The 19401-nt window shown below is 37.5% G+C and overlaps 1 protein-coding gene across 8 annotated transcripts in view; it reads left to right on the forward strand.

Moving 5' to 3' along the window:
* The first annotated feature begins 2045 nt into the window (after positions 1–2045).
* LOC104116668 (protein SEMI-ROLLED LEAF 2) overlaps positions 2046–19401 on the forward strand; it is a 38018-nt gene continuing 20662 nt past the window's right edge. Inside the window, exons 1-20 of one of the 8 annotated variants that reach the window (XM_070184525.1) lie at positions 2046–2217; positions 2303–2396; positions 2473–2675; positions 2751–2825; positions 2916–3031; positions 6435–6549; positions 7046–7174; positions 8386–8433; positions 8533–8738; positions 8835–9031; positions 9106–9398; positions 10364–10513; positions 10604–10963; positions 11063–11212; positions 11753–11828; positions 12074–12201; positions 12363–12563; positions 13534–13674; positions 13847–13999; positions 14134–17397. In XM_070184525.1, coding sequence (XP_070040626.1) covers positions 2541–2675; positions 2751–2825; positions 2916–3031; positions 6435–6549; positions 7046–7174; positions 8386–8433; positions 8533–8738; positions 8835–9031; positions 9106–9398; positions 10364–10513; positions 10604–10963; positions 11063–11212; positions 11753–11828; positions 12074–12201; positions 12363–12563; positions 13534–13674; positions 13847–13999; positions 14134–14253 — 2793 coding nt within the window. In that variant the 5' untranslated portion in view covers positions 2046–2217; positions 2303–2396; positions 2473–2540 and the 3' untranslated portion in view covers positions 14254–17397. Of the gene's footprint in view, positions 2401–2472; positions 2676–2750; positions 2826–2915; positions 3032–6434; positions 6550–7045; positions 7175–8385; positions 8434–8532; positions 8739–8834; positions 9032–9105; positions 9399–10363; positions 10514–10603; positions 10964–11062; positions 11213–11752; positions 11829–12073; positions 12202–12362; positions 12564–13533; positions 13675–13846; positions 14000–14133; positions 17398–19401 lie in introns of those variants that run through there. The other 7 variants (XM_033661422.2, XM_018777821.3, XM_009627569.4 and 4 more) reach the window with 7 other exon arrangements.

Raw genomic sequence — 19401 nt, forward strand, 5'->3', positions numbered from 1 at the left:
TTCGGTGGCCTTTTGATTCTCCAATTATGTTCTTTTCTCTAAAAACTAAGTTTAGGAGGTATTTATAAGGTAGGGTTGAGGTGTACATATCCAAACATAATGAGGAAATAAAAGTGGCTCGGATAAGCATCGTCGGCGCGGGGCATTGTCAGAGGCACCAACATTACCCCCGCGAGGCACCAACATTACCATGCGAGGCGCCATCAGAGGCACCAATGACAATGCCTTGGACAAAGCCTTGCACTATCTAGGGTTGTGACTTTTCGTTGCCTTGCACGTCTTCTTTTATTGGTCCATTTTGTAGCTTCGAGGTACCATTTTGTGTAACTTTTCTCCAGTTCATATCCAAGCATTCCTACACGTAAAATAAACTCTATTAAGCTCAATTGTCGCATAAATTAGTATCCAAACAACAAGCAAGTAGGGTGAATAACGTCAAATATATGAAATTATAACACGACATCAGTGTACTTATTTGTAAATATTGAAGGACTTGTGGAATAATTATTATTCACACTAGCCACTAGGTGACTAGTATAAATAGGGGCATTTATTTGTAACTCACCAAGCAAAACAATCAAGTTCTCTATGATAAAAAAACGTCCTTTGGCAAATTTCTCTCGTCTTCCTTATCTAGCATTCCCTTAGCGATCTTGAGTATATTAGTTTAGGCTAACTTGACATAGCAAGATCGTGAGCAAGTTGTGCAAGAACGTGAGCAAATTGTCAAGTGTCGCACATGCGCTTAGTTTAAGTTTAAGGACGTGACACAAAGGTGCCAAATAAAATAAAATATTTTCGAAGTTTTATTATATAACCAAGGAGGTATTGGCCGAAGGTGCCCGATACCCGAAGTTAGACGTGCTGGTATAAGACTATGGCCATGCTATTGGTTTTGGTGATTAGATAGTCTCCCTTGGTTGGGATTAATGAAATGCTAGCATATGAATGTCGAACCACATGATAAGACTTAGTTGAACTGGCCGATATCGGACTCCATGTCGTGCACATGATGATTTAGTAATTATGTCGGTGATTAATTAATAGACTTCCCCCTAAAAGTATGGCTTGTTTAATGATCAAACTTTCAAATACTTTATAAAATAAAATTGTTATTGTTTTGAACTTTTGAATTTGCATATTGTCTCTCCATGTTTTCTTTATATGTCTTGTTCCATGCTCTATAAAGAAATTGCCAATTTATATGAGTACTTTTGTTTGGTTACTCGTTGTGCATCTACCCCTCTTATCTAGCTGATTATGGTGAGCCCGCTTTTGTTTCAGCGGGCATCTTGAGTCTAGTTTATTTATACGTTTAAGTAGTTTTTGTCATTGAAGCTCCGAGTATAAAGTGGGTTATGTAATTATGTATAGAATGTTGTCATTGTATTCATGAAATTATGTACTTTTTGAAAGATTTATTATCTTTTATGGTGAGCGTTGATAAATTTTGAATCCTTTTGAGATTTCTCTTACCATGGGGCATGCATGGTCCAAATCTAAGCTAGCGTTTGGACGTAGATTTAATTGAAACTTGAAAAAAGAGTTTTTGAAATTGTGTTGAAAAATAATTTTTGAAAGTTGAAGTTATGTTTGGACATGCATTTTATTTAAAGAAGTTGAAATTGGAAGAGAAATTTTCGCTTAAAAAACTGTCTTAAACTAATTTTTAAAAATTTAATTTTTTTTAATTTTTCCCCCCAAAATATGATCATATTTAATAAACAAATGAAGCAAACATTTATGGCAAGCGGGAGCTAAGAATAAAAGAAACATGAGTACACTTATCCCAAGTTTTAAGGCACCGGGCGCTATGTGGCGCTCCTCTACTTTTGGGCGTGGCAAATAGTATTTGCTCCAAGTTGAACTTCTCTGCCAAAGTAAAATATTAAATTTGATTATTTCACTGCTGACAAACAACAGTTAACTTGGTCCAGGCTGGACCTGCCCGTTTCACGTATGTTGGTGACACCCAGTATTTATAGATATTCCTTGTTTGGACATAGAAAATAAATTACTTTTGAAAAATATATTATCCTATAATTTGTCCAATCTCTGTTTTGCTGGAATAATTAGTTTTCATTTTTGCTTTGCCGTAATAATTACACTAGTTTTCAGTTTTCACGGATTGTTTTGGAAAAGAAAAACCTCAAGGGGGGAGAGTTGTCATCCTCTGCCCTCCCCTTTGACTTAATAATCCCAGGTTAAAAATAAGACGTAAGAGTATGTTAATTTTTGTTTGAAAACTTTAATTTTCTTATTAAATCATTGTTGCTAAAACAATTAATTATTGCCTGACAAGTTCGTCCAATTTGCAACCGAAGAAGAAGAAGGAGGTTCAATTTTTGAGATAGCTCATTGGGGTGGATCTAGATCTCAAGTGCTGAATTCAATTGGTGGGTGGGTGTTGTTTATTTAATTTTTGCTCGATTTCTTGGATTTGTGTTGTTAATCTCATGATGATGCTTGTAGTTTGACATTATTGAGGGACGGACGGACCCTGAAGAAAAGAAGTTAAATTAGAATTTTGGGTTTCAAGGATGGGGGTGATGTCAAGGAAAGTAGTGCCAGCATGTGGTAATCTCTGCTTCTTTTGCCCATCATTGCGCGCAAGGTCCAGACAGCCTGTTAAACGCTACAAGAAGCTCCTTGCTGAGATTTTCCCCAAATCACAGGTCCCTCCATTTTGTTGACTTATACCTATAGCCGTATCTCAATTTTTGGCTGTTACTTTATTTTCTTCTCTGCAGGATGCTGAGCCAAATGATAGAAAGATTGCCAAACTTTGCGAGTATGCTTCCAAAAACCCTTTCCGCATTCCTAAGGTAGTAATATAATATTAACCTATTTTTTGGAAAGCTTTTTTGGTGTCAGGAGTCTCCCTTAATAATTAATTTCTGATCAATGTGATTCAGATTACTGAATACCTGGAGCAAAGGTGTTACAAAGATTTGCGAAATGAGCACCTTGGCTCCGTAAAGGTTGTTACCGTCATCTACAGGAAGCTGCTATCTTCATGTAAGGAGCACATGTAAGTTTGATACTTATGTACCTATATGGAGAAATTTGGATCTTCTCTATCTTTATGCTCTAAAATCTCTGTGTAGAGGAGGATCATCACATGATTGCTTTATAAGTTGTTTTGGTAACAGTGAAGAAGCTAGATTTAACGTTCTCTATTGCAACTGAACTAGAAAGGCTCTTCATTTCTTATATGCATATCTGTTAAATTACTAGGTTGGTTTTTGCAACCCCATGGTGCAGTTCTATAAAGTTCCATTTATCCATGAAAGAAAAGGTACACAAGAATTTAGAACTTAAAGAACGGAAACCTCAGCAGTAAATTCCTCTCCCTTTGTAGAGGGGCTGAAGATAGACCTCAACTGGTTATCAAGAGTTATGTACCTGATGGAAATCCACATTAGATCTATTCCTGTTCTGATAAACTGTTCCTGTCTGTTACTTTTTTGAGAATATAAAAGAGTTCGGAGTTATAAAGCAACTTTTGGAGAAAGCAAACATAAGAGTTGTTCTAAGAAACTGTTATGGAAGTCATTTGGGAACGGTTGACCTTACGAAGTACCTATCCCCTCCCAGAATAAAAGATAAAGACCTAGTTTTAAATATTTCCTGAAACCTAATGAATGGAGAGGCGTGAGCAAGCTGGTCAGAACTCCAGTTCGGGATGCTGGAACTACTTTGAATTTGTCTTAGTTAGGTCACAACTAAAAAAAAAAATCTTATTAAAAGGGTTCAGATAGCCTATCCCTGTAATCAAAACATCTTCGTCGATTCATACCTTAACTTGTCAAAATAGAAAAACAATCTACCTCTGTTCTGCTTCATTTAAGATGTTATTTCCTTAATGAGATTGTTTTAATCTCACCCCACTTTTGGTTGGTGACTTATATTCTTGCTTCCTGTTGCCTATATTTGGTGTTGACGTTACTGATAGAGATCTAGTTATTCTTGAAACGAGGCAATGAATCATAATAAGGTGGCTAAGAAGGAAGCGAAGTTGGCAGTTACCGCGACTAAGACTGCCGCATTTGAATGCTTGTATGAAGAACTTGGAAGCAAAGGAGGAGATAAGAAATTGCACAGACTAGCCAAGGTGCGAGAAAAGAAGGCTCGTGACCTGGATCAAGTGAATTGCGTCAAGGACGAGGATGATAGAGTGTTGTTGGATGAGGCCCTTATTCGACGGAGATGACAGACTTACTTCCATAAACTCTTAAACGAAGAGGGGGGTAGGAACATTGTGCTGGGTGACTTAGAACACTCCGAGAGTCGTCGGGACTTTGGGTATTGCAGGCGTATAAGAGCTGAGGAGGTAGAGGGGGACTATGCATAAGATGAGCAGGGGAAGAGCGACCGGTCTAGACGAAATACCGGTTGAGTTCTGGAAGTGCGTGGGTAGGGCGGGCTTGGAGTGGCTCACTAGGTTATTTAATGTCATTTTTAGGACAAGGAGGATGCCCGAGGAATGGGGATGGAGTACAATGACCCTGCTGTATAAGAACAAGGGTGATATACAAAATTGCAACAACTATCGGGGTATCAAGCTACTGAGCCATACTATGAAAGTATGGGAGAGGGTGGTGGAGCTGAGGGTGAGGAGGATTGTGTCGATTTTAGAGAACCAATTCAGATTTATGCCGGGTCGTTCGACTACAAAAGCTATTCACCTTGTTAGGAGGTTGATGGAGCAGTATAGGGAGCGGAAGAAGGATTTACAGATGGTGTTTATCGACTTAGAGATGACTTATGATAAAGTGCCGAGGGAGGTGCTGTGGAGATGTTTGGAGGCTAGAGGAGTTCTTGTTGCTTTTATTAGGGCTATTAAGGACATGTACGATGGAGCAAAGACTCGGGTGAGGACAATTGGAGGGGATTCAGAACACTTCCAGTTGTGATGGGGTTGCACTAGGGGTCAACCCTCAGCTCATTTCTATTTGCCCTGGCGATCGACGCACTGACGTGACACATTCAAGGGGAGGTGCCATGGTGCATGTTATTTGCAGATGATATCGTATTGATTGACGAGATGCGTGGTGGTGTCAACGAGAGGTTAGATGTTTGGAGGCATACCCTGGAGTCTAAAGGTTTCAAGTTAAGCAGGACCAAAACAGAATACTTGGAGTGCAAGTTTAGTGGCGTGACTTAGGAAGTGGACGAAGATGTGAGGCTGGATTCACAAATCATCTTCAAGTATCTTGGTTCAGTTATACAAGGGAATGGGGAGATCGACGAGGATGTCACACACCGTATTGGGGTGGGATGGATGAAATAGAGGCTCGCTTCCGGTGTTCTGTGTGATAAGAATGTGCCACCAAAACTTAAAGGAAAGTTTTATAGAGCGGTGGTCAGACCGATTATGCTGTATGGAGCGGAGTGTTGGCCAGTCAAGAACTCCCATGTCCAGAAGATGAAGGTGGCTGAAATGAGGATGTTGAGATGGATGTGCTGGCATACCAGGTTAGATAGAATTAGAAATGAAGTTATCCGGGACAAGGTGGGCGTGGCTCCAGTGGAAGACAAGATGAGGGAGGCGAGAATTAGATGGTTCGGCCATGTGAAGAGGAGAGGTACAGATGCACCGGTGAGGAGGTGTGAGAGGCTGTCATTGGAGGGCCAACGGAGAGGTAGAGGTAGGCCGAACAAGTACTGAGGAGAGGTGATTAGGCGAGATATGGCGTCGCTCCAGCTTACTGAGGACATGATCATGGATAGGAAGGTGTGGAGGTTGAGTATAAAGGTCAAGTTAGGTAGCCGAGCATTGTCCGTGTTTGTAGCAGCAGCTCTAATACATCACTTAGTGTCTTTTGTGTATTTTCGTATCCATAGACTTCTGTTATTACTTGTTACTGCCTTGTTTTGATTTTCTGTTTGCATTTCTTAGTGTTAGTTCTGTTAGCATTTTCGCTTCGGTGTCAGATTTGGTTTGCTTGTTATTGCCCTTCCATTTATCTTTTCCTGAGCCGAGGGTCTACCGGAAACAACCTCTCTATCTTCTTAAAGGCAGGGTAAGGACTGCGCACACTCTATCCTCCCCAGACCCCACTTGTGGGACTACACTGGGTATGTTGTTGTTGTTGTTGTTGTTGAGGCAATGAACCATAATACTGAAATAACATTTGTTAGTCCCTGTAGATGCCACCTCAAATATGTCTGTACACAATTCAAGTCATAATAGTTAGCTATTTCGCGGAAATTTCTGACTTGGAAATGGACTATCTATGATGATCTAGTTGACTAAGTTAATTTTGGATGGAAATGTTCTTCCGATATAGCATCAGTATCTATGCATGTGATATACAGTTTTACTCTATTGCACTGATACAGTTAAAGCTTTGCATACAATTATTACTTCAGTTACTTTTACACTTTATGCAGTTCAAACATAATGTAATGGTTTAAATTTACAACTGCAGGCCACTATATGCTACTAGTCTATTGGGGATTATCCGCACTCTTTTTGAACAGACACAGCATGATGAGATGCAGATTTTAGGTTGCAACACTCTCGTCGACTTCATCAATTGCCAGGTTTGTGTGCCGAAGAAAAATAGATGTTAATATGTACTGATACCATCCTTATGAAAGAGTATTTTGAAGTACTTGTACTCGGCTCATGTATCTGAACCAATAACGTGAACTGGGTAGTCGTGGAATATAAATGCCACTGAGTAATTTGGTAATGCATCATTGTGTCTTTTACTGATCTATCATAAGTTTGAAGCCTCTAGCCGGGTACCAAGCACTGATGTCTGTTAGGATTTAGGATTATAGTGTTGCAAGTACATTATATTACCATGAGGAGGATGTAAATTTTGATGGATGAGAAGAGAAATATTAGTACACCTATCCAACAAGGGGCGCTTTTGGGTTTTTATTCTTGGTGGATTGGGTTTACCCCATGGAAGTGGTCTGAGCGAAGGACAATGGAGTGGTTTTGATAAATGGGTTTAGAAGAACCTGGAAAGTATTTTGGGTTGCTGTTAAAAAGTGGATTTAAGCTCTCTTCCTTTTCCATATTAAGCAGATGGATGGTACGTATATGTTCAACTTAGAAGGCCTTATACCTAAAATGTGTCAACTAGCTCGAGAAATTGGAGATGATGGCAGAGCCCTGCGCTTGCGGTCTGCAGGAATGCAAACTCTGGCTGTCTTGGTAAAAACACACAACTCTCTCTCTCTCTCTGCTATATTTTTATTTCATTATACTTGCACAAATCTCAAGTACCTGAACTTGGAACCACTTCAGGTGTTTTGGGGTGTTTTCTGATATTATGAATAACTAGGTCTTGGTGACATGGACATGATATTACCTTCTTTGAAGGATTTAGCTGCATTTGTTGTTTTACTAACATTGTGGCTCACATTAAGTGAAGCGGGCCCTTGTTGCTTTTTTGCGCTTCTCTCTCGGGCCCTTGTTGCTTTTTTGCGCTTCTCTCTCGGGCCCTTGTTGCTTTTTTGCGCTTCTCTCTCTCTCAAAAACATTGACTGGACATGTCTTGCACCAGTTAGAACTAGGAGGTGCTCATATATGGTGATAAAAGCTTGTTACGTATATCCTTGATTAACCTTTCCCGATAGCTGCTCTTATACTCGTGACAATTGCATGTGGCACTGTACCTTTTTTTTTGGTGTCAGGAATAATTTAACTCACTTCAAAGACTAATTTCTCGATGTTTGTGCCTGTCCAAACTCATTGACACGGAAATTATGACAGGGAGGCACCTTATTCAATTGATGGTAAATATCTACTTATATGTCATGTTTTGCCAGCTAATTCGACCAGTTTACACAGATACTTAGCTAGTAACTGTAAAAGTTTCAAGTGTATAAAACTGTCCCTTCAGGGACATCGGATAAAATTAGGAAGTTTCAAGTGTATTGTAATTGAGGAAAGGTGCCTATTTGATTCACTACTTCTAGTGCGGCTTCTGTAACTAGGATAGGAAGTTTTTTCATAACGTCTAAGCTCTAATTTCTCAAGTAGTAAGTTAGAGATTACTCCTTTCCGTTATTTTAAGAAATTCACTTAATGCTGTGCATCCAGAGATGATAAAAAGTTCTTGAAGAGAACAGGTAAAGGGAAGGTAATTCAATCTAGTATGGGGTTCACTATTTGTTTATAAGGTTAAAGTAGTAAACAACTTATATGCTATTAAGGTCATGAAGCTTAAGGACCACTTTGTCATAATAGCTACACATTCACATTTTCGTGTGCATCAATTTTATTGGAAGTGCATATATATTTTTGTTTCCTTTTATTTGTTTAATTTCTCTTTAGGCTACACTGTGGAGCCTATACTTTTCCTTTTTTCATCTTTCTCTTCCTGTGTTTCTTTTGTTTTCATCTTTTCTTTTTTCTTTTAGGTGTGGTTTATGGGGGAGCAGTCCCACATCTCCATGGACGTCGATCATGTAAGATTATTTCAATGTTACTCAGTTATTCAATTTTCGAATCATGAAATTCTCCAACTGCCAGTTTGTTTTTCTAATGTTGCCATGAAAATAATGCAGATTATCACTGCGACTTTGGAGAACTACATTACTTTCACAGTGAACCTAGAGAATGGCAGACAAGATGGTAAACAATCTCAACCTGAACAGTGGATTCAAGGAGTGTTGAACAGTGACGATCACAGCTCATCTTTCCCTGATATGAGCAAGAAGGTTTCCTCCTTGCCAAATATCATGAATGCAGATATAAAATTGACATCCTCAATGTAAGGTTATATACCTAAAAAAGCAAAATTATTTTCTCCGCCTGGTACCGTAATAGATTATGGTCTTACTTTATATTATTGTCTAACTCTAATCAGAGAAACAACCAAAAGCCCCTCTTATTGGGCCAGAATTTGCTTACGTAACATGGCCTTACTGACAAAAGAAGCGACTAGTGTACGGCGGGTTCTTGAACCTCTTTATCATTGTTTTGACACTGAAAACTATTGGGCTTCAGAGAAAGGACTCGCCTGCTCAGTGCTCATGGATTTGCAGTGCTTGTTAGAGGAATCAGGTGATTCATGGGCCCCTTGTTCTTTGTTTGTCTGTTGCTCGTTCAATTTTCCCTTACACAGATTTTGACCCCAGGTGAGAATTCCCATTTGTTGCTATCCATCTTGGTCAAGCACTTGGATCATAAGAACATTGTCAAGCAGCCTGACATACAGATTAGTATAGTTAATGTGGTCACACACTTGGCAGAAAATGCAAAAGAGCAAGCTTCCACAACAATAGTTGGTGTCATTAGTGACCTGATTAAGCATTTAATGAAGTGCATGCAGTATTCAGCTGAAGCATCTAGTTCGAAAGACAGATTAGATAATTCTAACTCCAATCTTCAGTCTGCCTTAGAGAGGTGTATATTACAGCTCTCAAATAAGGTTTGTCTTGGATAATTTGGTTTTCAATTGGCTGCAAGCATGTGCATTATATTCTGAACTTTTCTTTTGTTTGAGCAAATTGTCAATGAAGTAAATTGGCTTCATCTAAGTTTACTTGCAGTCCGCTATCCTTTATTCTGTTTCCATATGTTCTCTATGTTTTCTTGTTTGATGTCTTTGACGAAACAATTCACTTTGTAGTTTGAGAGTTGAAGTTTTGTTCTATAGCTTCCATGGCCAATAAAGATATGTATGGACCAGACTTCATCCAAAAAGAAAAAAGAAGGAATTGTATGGACCAGAAATGCATGCTTATTAGAGCTACGAGTTGAATAACCTTGATACCACGTACTAGACCCAAGGAGAGGGTTAGTTTTAATCACTGCAAGCGAATACAAGATAAACACTGTGTAGTCCTTTGTTTGGCCTACTTCTCTTTCACTCAATCACGAGAATAAGTTTTTCATAGAAATAGAAATCTTTTGATTTCCTAGAATTTATACCATTAAGTAATTCTAATGATCTACTTTGGACTAGGTTTCAAATTTCAGCAACTACTCTTCTAAAGGCATACTCACTAGACTATGTACTAGCTTCTGGCGCTATTCAAAGGCCAATGTTGATGCTTTCAGACAAAACTGTGTTGATAATAAGTTGGTCAATTTTTTTTTATAGTTTCTGGGGATAAGTTCTATCTCTGATTTTAATGTTTGTCTGCTCAATGTATTTCTATAGTTTTTCGCTATAAGCTGCTTGCTATCACCAAGTACAATTGATAGCAAGCATCAACATCCTACTTGCCTCTGGGAGAGTGCACGAACCAAGTGCCGTTATACGGTGAATGGTGTATTTTTATTATTACTTCTAACTTTAGATCTTCATTTGCTGATTTGCATGAGCATACTATGTGCAGTATGTTTTACGTGAAGGCAGTGTTTTTATAATGACATCTATGTCATTAACAGGTTGCTGATATGGGGCCTATACTTGATATGATGGGCATGGTGCTAGAGAACATTCCAGCGAGCATCGTGGCAGCTAGAACAATGATTGCCGTTGTGTATCGCACAGCACAAATTGTCTCTTGCATTCCTAATGTGTCATATTACAGGAAGGTAACTAGAATCTGTTGTAGAGCTCCTGATACATGGTTTTGTAACTTTTATGTATTGCAAATGGTCTAATATGCTTTCAATCGACCTCAGGCTTTTCCAGATGCCCTCTTTCACCACTTGCTCTTGGCGATGGCACACACTGACCATGAAACACGAGCTGGAGCACACCATATATTCTCCACTGTGCTTATGGCACCTGTCAGTCACTTGTTATCTCTACATAGTAGAAATTTTTCCCAGGGTATTCTAGTCCAATCACCAAGGAAGTTGGCTAAGGTGAGAACTAAGAGTTTCTCCATTCAAAATGGAAACACAGATGAAAATGGTTCCAGAGATGGAGAAGTGGGAGAAGAAAATGAAGATGTCAGTCGCCATTCACATCAATCTGCTGATTCTCGATCTCGAAGTCAATCCTGTAGCTTCAAGGATGCTCTCCCTGATAGGAAACCAGTATGGAAGCACTAATGTCTTCTTTTAATTGCAAGTAATGTCCATGACTTTGTTTTCTTTTTAAGCTGATTAAATGTCTAATTCTCTGAAATATTCCAGGATCTCACTTCACTTCGGTTGAGTAGTCACCAATTGAGTCTTCTGCTTTCATCTATCTGGGTTCAGGCAACACTGACTGATAATACACCTTCCAATTTTGATGCGATGGCCCATACATACAAAATTGTGTTACTTTTCAGTCGATCAAAGGTTCAAACCAATCTCTTTTGTCATATACGTTTTCGCAGTTACAGTTCTCAATATTCTAGTGACAAATCCTTGACCATAGAAATGTTTTCTTTTCTTTATTATTTCTGGCCTTCTCTTTAAAGCATCCCAAGTGTCTAACTCTATCCAGAGATGCATGGGGAAACGTCATGAATTTTGTCTCACTTGTAAGGTGCTGTTTGGACGTGTGAGTGTTGAAAAAAGTAGAAATAAATTTGTAAATGTTCTTTGGTTAGTGTGTTTTCTCGAAAAAGTTTCCTGGGTGAAAAAGTTCCTTGAGGAAATAGTTATAACCAAAAGGTTATTTCCATTCACACAACATTCAGAAAACTTCAAGAAACTACAATTATCCAAACAGGTTTTTCTTTTGCACAAACTATTTTCTCCAAAGAAATCTCTGACAAAGGCTATTTTGAAATCTAGACAAACTGTTATAAGTCTTATCTTGCTTGATCTCCATCTTTTATGTTGTTCTGCAACTGTTTTCATCAATCACATAATAGTTAGTTTTGCTAATTGCAGAATTCTAGTCACATGGCACTTGTTCGATCTTTTCAGTTAGCCTTCTCTCTGAGGAGTATTTCGATGGATAGAGAAGGTGAGTTGGGTTCACTATCAAGTTCCACCATTTTACATACTTGGGGAATAGAATTATTTAGTTTGGTTTCACAGAATAAATTGGCATCAGTACTACGACCTGATAAAAATTTCAATCACTTGAAGTTCCTGACTGGGTTGTCGACGATTACTTCTGTATCTTGCATTATGAAAATTTTAATTTTATCAGAATTAATGTCTTTTGGTGCAAATATTGACTATTATTTTACTCACTGTTTACTGAAGGAGGTTTACAACCATCTAGAAGAAGGTCTCTATTTACTTTGGCATCATATATGCTCATCTGTTCAGCAAGGGCGGGAAGTCTCCCTGAACTAATTCGTGTGGTTGAATCATCACTGACAGACGAAATGGTTGATCTCCCAAGCCTCTTTGAGTTTATGTTTAGTTTGCTGGATAATTAGTTGATTTCTTCCAATTTTGCTGTTAGGCCAAATTTCATCAGCTCTCCATGTTTTTTAATATCATTTGATTTGTATAAATGTAATAAATGTGATAAGTGTTTGGTTAATAGGTTGATCCTTATCTTAAGTTGGGTGAAGATGTCAGGCTGCAAGCTGCATCTGAAGCATCTGGTAGCGAAGCATATGGTTATGGGTCACCGGAAGATGAAATTGCAGCTTTGAAATCCTTGTCAGCAGTAGAATTAGATGATGAGAAATTTAAAGAAATCATTATGTTGCACTTCACAACTAAATGCCGAACATTGTCACAGGTATCGACTTTCTCAAAATTTGATGTACGATGCAAGTTCATAACCTCATAGGTGGTGAGGAACTTTGGTCTATTGGGAAGACAGACTAATACACATTAATGACATTTTTTTTTGGGTCGTTCATAGCTAGTTTAATTTGTTGGCTGAATGCAGTTATCTAGAGTAGAAAGAAGATTGTTTCAAAATAGCAAGAACGATGTAGAAAGCATAAAAGGTCTTTCTCCTTAAATTTCTATTTTTGGTGCAAAGAACCCACGTTGTATAGCTGGGTAATTTGATGGAAGATTGTGGTTGCCTCAGGTTCAGTCATAGACACTACTAGTACATTCTTTTGTGACACCGACTTGGTGTTATAACAATGAAGTTTATCGACTTATTTAGAAACTAACAGAGTAGAAATAAAAGTAGGTAGAATAAATAGCTTTTGTTTGGATAAAAATTGCAACTTAGCCTATCGATATGATAATGTTGCATCAATTTTAGATGATTCGAAATGTGACCTGAAATCTATGAAATTAATATCCACATACTAAGGCATGATTTGAATAACTATCTTAAACGATTCCATGAGTTTTCTGCTACTGAAGGATGAAAGTCTTTGACTGGAGCATAATCTGCTCTAGTTACAAACATGTTGTATCTTGTTTATGCAAACTCATCGGAAAATGGATCCGCTGTCAATATATTCTCTTGTTTTCCTCTTTCGTAAAACGTTTTTGGGGAATGGAGAAACTCCTGGTAAGGAGTGCTTCTCATTTAATAGGCCCTACGCTGTGTGTATCCAGATTAGTCGGGCTAGTGCATTCCAGATACTGGATGATTATACCCAGGAAAGGAAAAAATATCCCTCTTATGGTTTATAAACTAGTAAATAAATGAGCTTCTTAGTAAATACATGAGCTTCTTAGTACAGGATTTGTTCTCATTTTCTTCTGGAACAGGATGTTGAATTTTGGCTAATGTTTTCCAGGATGAGTTATCAAGCATAAGAAAACAACTCTTGGAAAGGTTTGAACCAGACGATGCATATCCACTTGGAATTCCTTTGTATATGGAAACACCTCACCCCTGCTCTCCACTTGCTCAGATTGAGTTTGAGACTTTTGATGAGGTTGAATAGGAATCATTTTCTGTATTTGACATATACATATATTTATGTCTAGTTGGTTACTTTTTCTTTTGTGATACAAAGAGAGGGCTCTTGAACTTTTTCTTCCACCCCAACCGCATGGCTTTCAAATATGCTCTTTAAGAGAGTTAATTATGTTTCTTTACTCTATCAGGTCATGGCACCTCCTTCCCTCATAGATGAAGAAGCAATTTCAGATGCTAATGGAAGCCAATCAGGTCGAAAGACCTCTCTTTCCATCAATTCCCTTGACATTCTAAGTGTGAACCAGCTTTTAGAATCGGTGAGTAACTGCTTAGAAACACATGTTTAGGGATATTTGTTTAGTTGTTAATCTTCTAGATTAGTCTTTGGAAAGTTTTGCTTACACATTTTTTTTTTAAACATTTAAAACTTTGAAAATCCACTTGGTTTTTGCGCCATTGCAAAGAGACTAAGAAGAGGGAACAAAGAATAGAGAAATATGTCTCGACACTTGTCTTTATGGGGCATCAGGGGTTCCGCCTATCTTTTGTCTTCCCATTAGTGAAGCATAGTAACAAAAAGGACGAAAATGAATGATCTCTCCCGCCCCTTTGTATCGGTGTCAATCAGGCACGATAGTGGTGGTGATCAGGATTCGGGTAGCATCTGCTCAGTTGCAGTGGAGGCGGATGCTTAGATTGATGGTGAAGATGGAGAAATAAAAAGATGGGAAAATTGAGAAGAATAAGATGACAATGAAGACAAAAGGAATGCAAAAAAGAAAAGAAATTTGGTAATGTCTAGGCAAACCTACTTTCTCCATTTTCTGTCTCTTATGCTTCAAGTCGAGTTGAAGCCCTAGTTTGTAGGGAAACCAAAGGCCAAGATTATGATGAAGAGAGTACTTTTTAGCAAAACCCTAAAAGTTCTTGAAAAGAACATGAAAGCCCTGATTAGAAAAGGAAAAGAATATGAAAACCAAAGGTTGAACACTTGCAAAGTTGTCGTCTACAAGCTAAAATCCCAAACAAACTAGGGTTGCCATTTTTTTCTTAATCAAGAGAGTCCTAAAACTACAAAACAAACACCTGAGCATTACACCTAATCAAATAACAGCATTAAGAATTTACAGTCTAATAACTCCTAAGCTACATTCCGGTAACTCCTAAGTTACCTTGGGACTAAAGAAAAGTAAACCAGATTGACTGTAGTATGAACAATACACTTGAACAATAACTTTGTTTGTCCCTCTGGCATCAGCTCTCCTTGGGTTGGAAAAAGATTTGTCCTCATTTTTGGCCTTCCTTGATCAGTAGGATGTCCAGGTGATCCTTTCTGTCCTTCCTTTCTTTTTCCTGCCAACTGGAGTTTCTGTAAGTGCTAACTCTCTTAATTTGCATCTCTTGCCCTCTGTACAGTAATCATTTGCTTATATAGCATATAATCTAAATTTACGGTATCACATCACGGTTACACAGTTGCATGCTTTACCTCCATAATCGTGTCATGTTCATGACAAGGGAACTTTTTGATTTTTCATGGATTTTCCCTAATGTGATTAGATTGAAGTTCGTGTCTCTTAGAGATTGTCTTTTTGACTCTCAAAGCTGTTGTACTTGAATTCATGGTTGTTGGGATGCACCAAAAAACTCTTGCTAGGCTATCTCCATCCTTGTGGATCTGCTAGTGAATAAATCTGAGTCTGATCAAATTCTTGTTGGCTAAATTCTTATGAATTCCTATTAAACAATCAGTGGTTGCTGTTCCTCATCGTCGTCTGGCAGAAACTTAGAAAGGTTGAAATCTGTGTTATCTGTCTCCACATCATAAAAAGGTGGAGATTCCCAGCTGAAATTATCATCTCCTGAATCATTGTTGATATCCTATAAGAGTAACTTTTTTAGGAAAACACAGGTATGCCACAAAAAATATGACAATTGCTTTCTTTATGACTTATGAGTTAATCTTTATTTTCCATCCATTGAAGCTTCACTATAATATCTTCCAACCCTGGCATGGTGACGACCAACAAACCAAAGCAAACACTAAAAGAGAAGGGAAACAAAGAATTAGGAGAAGACAGAAGAAGATAGATGATATTTAAGAGGTGTAAAGAACCTAAACTATGATAATGGACAACCAATTGAACAAAAGTCAATTAACCTTCCATCTTGAAGGACATAGAGGAGGTGGCTTGGCACTCTCTAAAGCCAAGAAAGCCTTTTATTTTTTATCTCAAATTTTTGGATTTTCTTACTTTTTCTTCAATTTTTGTGCTATACACCTCTTGAACAACCAAAAGACACCTCTTATATACACCTCTTGAACAACCAAAAGACACCTCTTATATACACCTCTTAATTTAGAAAATCAACCGTTTCTTAAACTGAATAACTAATGCATATTATGCCATTTTTAGACTACTTTCATATTTGTTGTATCCCCTCATTTTATCCATGCATTTGCTATTGTAATGCTTCAGACTCTTCCTACATCCTTGCTAACGAGACCTTTTCAACACCTATGCCTTTTCATCTTCTTTCATATTCTTTGTGCCCCATCATTTTATCCATGCATGTGTTATTACGATGCTACAGACACTTCCTAAATCCTCACTAATGAGACGGTTTCAACAATTTTGAAATTAATGGAGGGTAATTAAAGTTGCAACACATGATATATCCACACTCTTCCTCTTCTCAATCCATTACCTAGCATAGAAGAATTTACTTTAGCATGAAATCCATCGGATATGCGACAGTTCCAGCAAAAGCTTCAAGTGGGTCTTCTATTTTTTTTTTCTGAACTGCAAAGTGTATATGTTTCTTTTCTTCTTTTGTCTCTTTCACTTTGAGAATTGAAGATTTTATGTGATTTGGTTTAAAATTACAGTAAGTCGTGAATGAAGTCTTGTTCTTTCTAAATATTTTTGCATTGAATATTCGGGTTTTACATTCGTATGTAGAAACATCCTAAAGGTAAAAAAGAACCGTGCTTTTTATTTTGAAAAATAAGATTAAGAGAAAAAGAAATAAATACTCCAAAGGTGATGGCAAAACAAAGTTATCCTGTGAGCAGAAAGCTTATATCATACTATCAAATTTAAATGATTTAAACCTGCAAATCATATATACATTAAATGCTGCAATTGTCACTTTGATAAAAAACTAACTTTCGTGTAACAACGTTAGTAGGAAAAAAATCTAAAATTGAAAACTAATATCATGAACAAGTAGAAATTACAATTAAAATCTTCAGGTGAGCTTGATATTCGGATCGAGTGAAGCTTTTGAACATGGGGTTAAGATATCATTTGTTTCTTTTGTCTCTTCTCCCCCCTCTACATATGTGTGGTGGGTGCCTATGGTATCTATAAGATTAGGGATGGAAGTCTTAGAATGGTGTGAGGAGTTATTCAGAGAAATAAATTGATTTTCTTTTGGAATTTTTAAAAGACTTGAGATGAGAAAAAGAAATAATATGTTTGCTCATAAAAGGAAAAATTAACCTTTTCTGTAGTTCTTGCTAGAAAGAGAAGTTACAAATAAGGAAGAGACAAAGGAAATAAGAAAGGAAAAGGAAAGAGAAACAAAAGGAAAAAGAAAAAGGAAACGAAGGAAAAAAAATATGAAAAAGGAACAAATGAAAAGTGAAGGAAATTTAATTTGAAAATTATTAATTTGATGACAATATGGCCAAGATTGGTGGCTTTACATTTTTTTTGAATTCAACAAAGTAAAAGGAAGATTATTACTATATATATATATATATATATATATATATATATATATATATATATCTTGCGTTATATGTTTGTTTCTTTTTGTTGGTTTTTTCTATGTATTTGGAAGAAGTGGTTAACAAACTTTCATAATGTGAATGTATGAGCTAAATTTGTTTTATTTTTTAATATATATCGTTGTCTGAGACCGCACGAAGCACGAAAAAATTTAGTAGTTTATGCATAAAATTTATACCCAAATATAATAAAAAAGTTAAAGGATTACCCCCTAAGTGATACACACTTGTAAGCAACCTTTATGAAGTATTCAAGCAAACAAGAGGGAAACTTAGCCCTCTCAATATTAAATGTCACCCAAAATGTGTCCAAGACTCTTAACCTAAAGCTATTTATATTAGTACTAAGTATTGGGCCAAACCCGTTTGGTACAACCTAAAATATAACAAGGCTAAGTCCAAGTAACTAAAATAAGTCAAAGATGGAAAATGATAACCGCTACATGGTCATGGGCCGATAATTTCGAGATCCCGGTAACTTCCAACTTTAGTCCACCCGTCAATTGTCAATGGCCAAAGGTCAACCTTGGTCTTCCCGGTCTTCACTTGGACTACTTTAACTTTGGTCCTCCTCCTTGACCATCACTTTGAGCACATTATACTCTTTGGGGAGCCTCCCAAATGCCTCTTGAAGTCCCGCCACTCTCTTAAGGAATAAATGAATCTCTTGAATTTTATACAGATGAATTTTGGTGCTTCCTCCTCTTGAGTGGGAGCACTGCATGTCCAGTTTGTCCTTAAATGGGGTAGACCATCTTCAGTTCTAATACCGGTTTGATGAAGAGGAAGCACAGTACACAGGGGTTTATTCTGAATCATGTTATGACCCAAGTCTATTGGAGGTAAACCAAGAGAAAAGCCTTGGGAGGGGCTAATATTGGCAAACCCTAGAAGTTCTTGTGAAGCACATGAAAGCTAAAAGAATATCATTAACCATAAAGGTTGAATATTTGCAAAGTTGTCCCTAGTTCTGCTAATAAGAAAGGCTCTATGAGTTATAAACAAACTAGGATTCCCAAAAATTGCCTAAGGAGGGTTTTCTTTTTAGGGAAACCGTAGAAGTTCTTGTAAACAACATGAAATCTAAAAGGAAAAAATCATTAATCAGATGTCGAATACTTGCACGGCTATCCCTGGTTCTACTTACAAGAAGAAGGCTCTATGAGCTATAATCTCAGACAAACCTTAATTCCTACTTCTCGATCAAGAATATTAATTTTAAAAAAGTTGAGGATTATTTCACTATGTCTCGTCGCATAATTAATAAGAAACTGCACTCTGATAAGACTTCTATACCTACCTCGTAAAAACAAGTGCAGTCCGGTGCACTAAGCTCCCGCCCGCTATGCGCAGGGTTCGAGGAAGGGCCAGACCACAATGGTCTATTGTACACAACCTTACCCTGCATTACTGCAAGAGGCTGTTTCCACGGCTTGAACCCGTGACCTCCTGGTCACATGGCAGCAATCTTTTTATGCATGAGATTCACTGTAGCATGAACACTAACTGGTTGCCCTCTGTTCCTGGATCGCTCAGAAAGATGATGGTCCGCTGCATTAGCTGTTTTTTTTTCTTCATTTTTCCTGGCAATTAAGGTCATATTGATGAAATAAGTTTTTTTCCTATTGGCTGAATTATAAATGAGCTGCAAATCCATCAATTACAATATGCGATTCTCTGCTTGTCTTTTCTTTGACACTTAAATCACTAAACTGATAGAAAAGGAGTCACTAAGATTTTGCTTCTTCTGGAGAAGAAATTAACCACCTGATATTTTTAACAAAGAGCAGTATGTATATTGTCACAGCTGTTCCTTGTCCTTTAAGGATTCTTAAATTCACTACATCTAGCATCACCACATGAAAGAGAAAAGGTAAGAATACCTTTTGTGGTAGTATACATCATTTTGTTGATCGCTCATGTTACCAAGGTCAAGTAACAAAAGAA

The sequence above is a fragment of the Nicotiana tomentosiformis genome, chromosome 9 (genome assembly GCF_000390325.3).
Source record: "Nicotiana tomentosiformis chromosome 9, ASM39032v3, whole genome shotgun sequence".
NCBI lineage: Eukaryota > Viridiplantae > Streptophyta > Magnoliopsida > Solanales > Solanaceae > Nicotiana > Nicotiana tomentosiformis.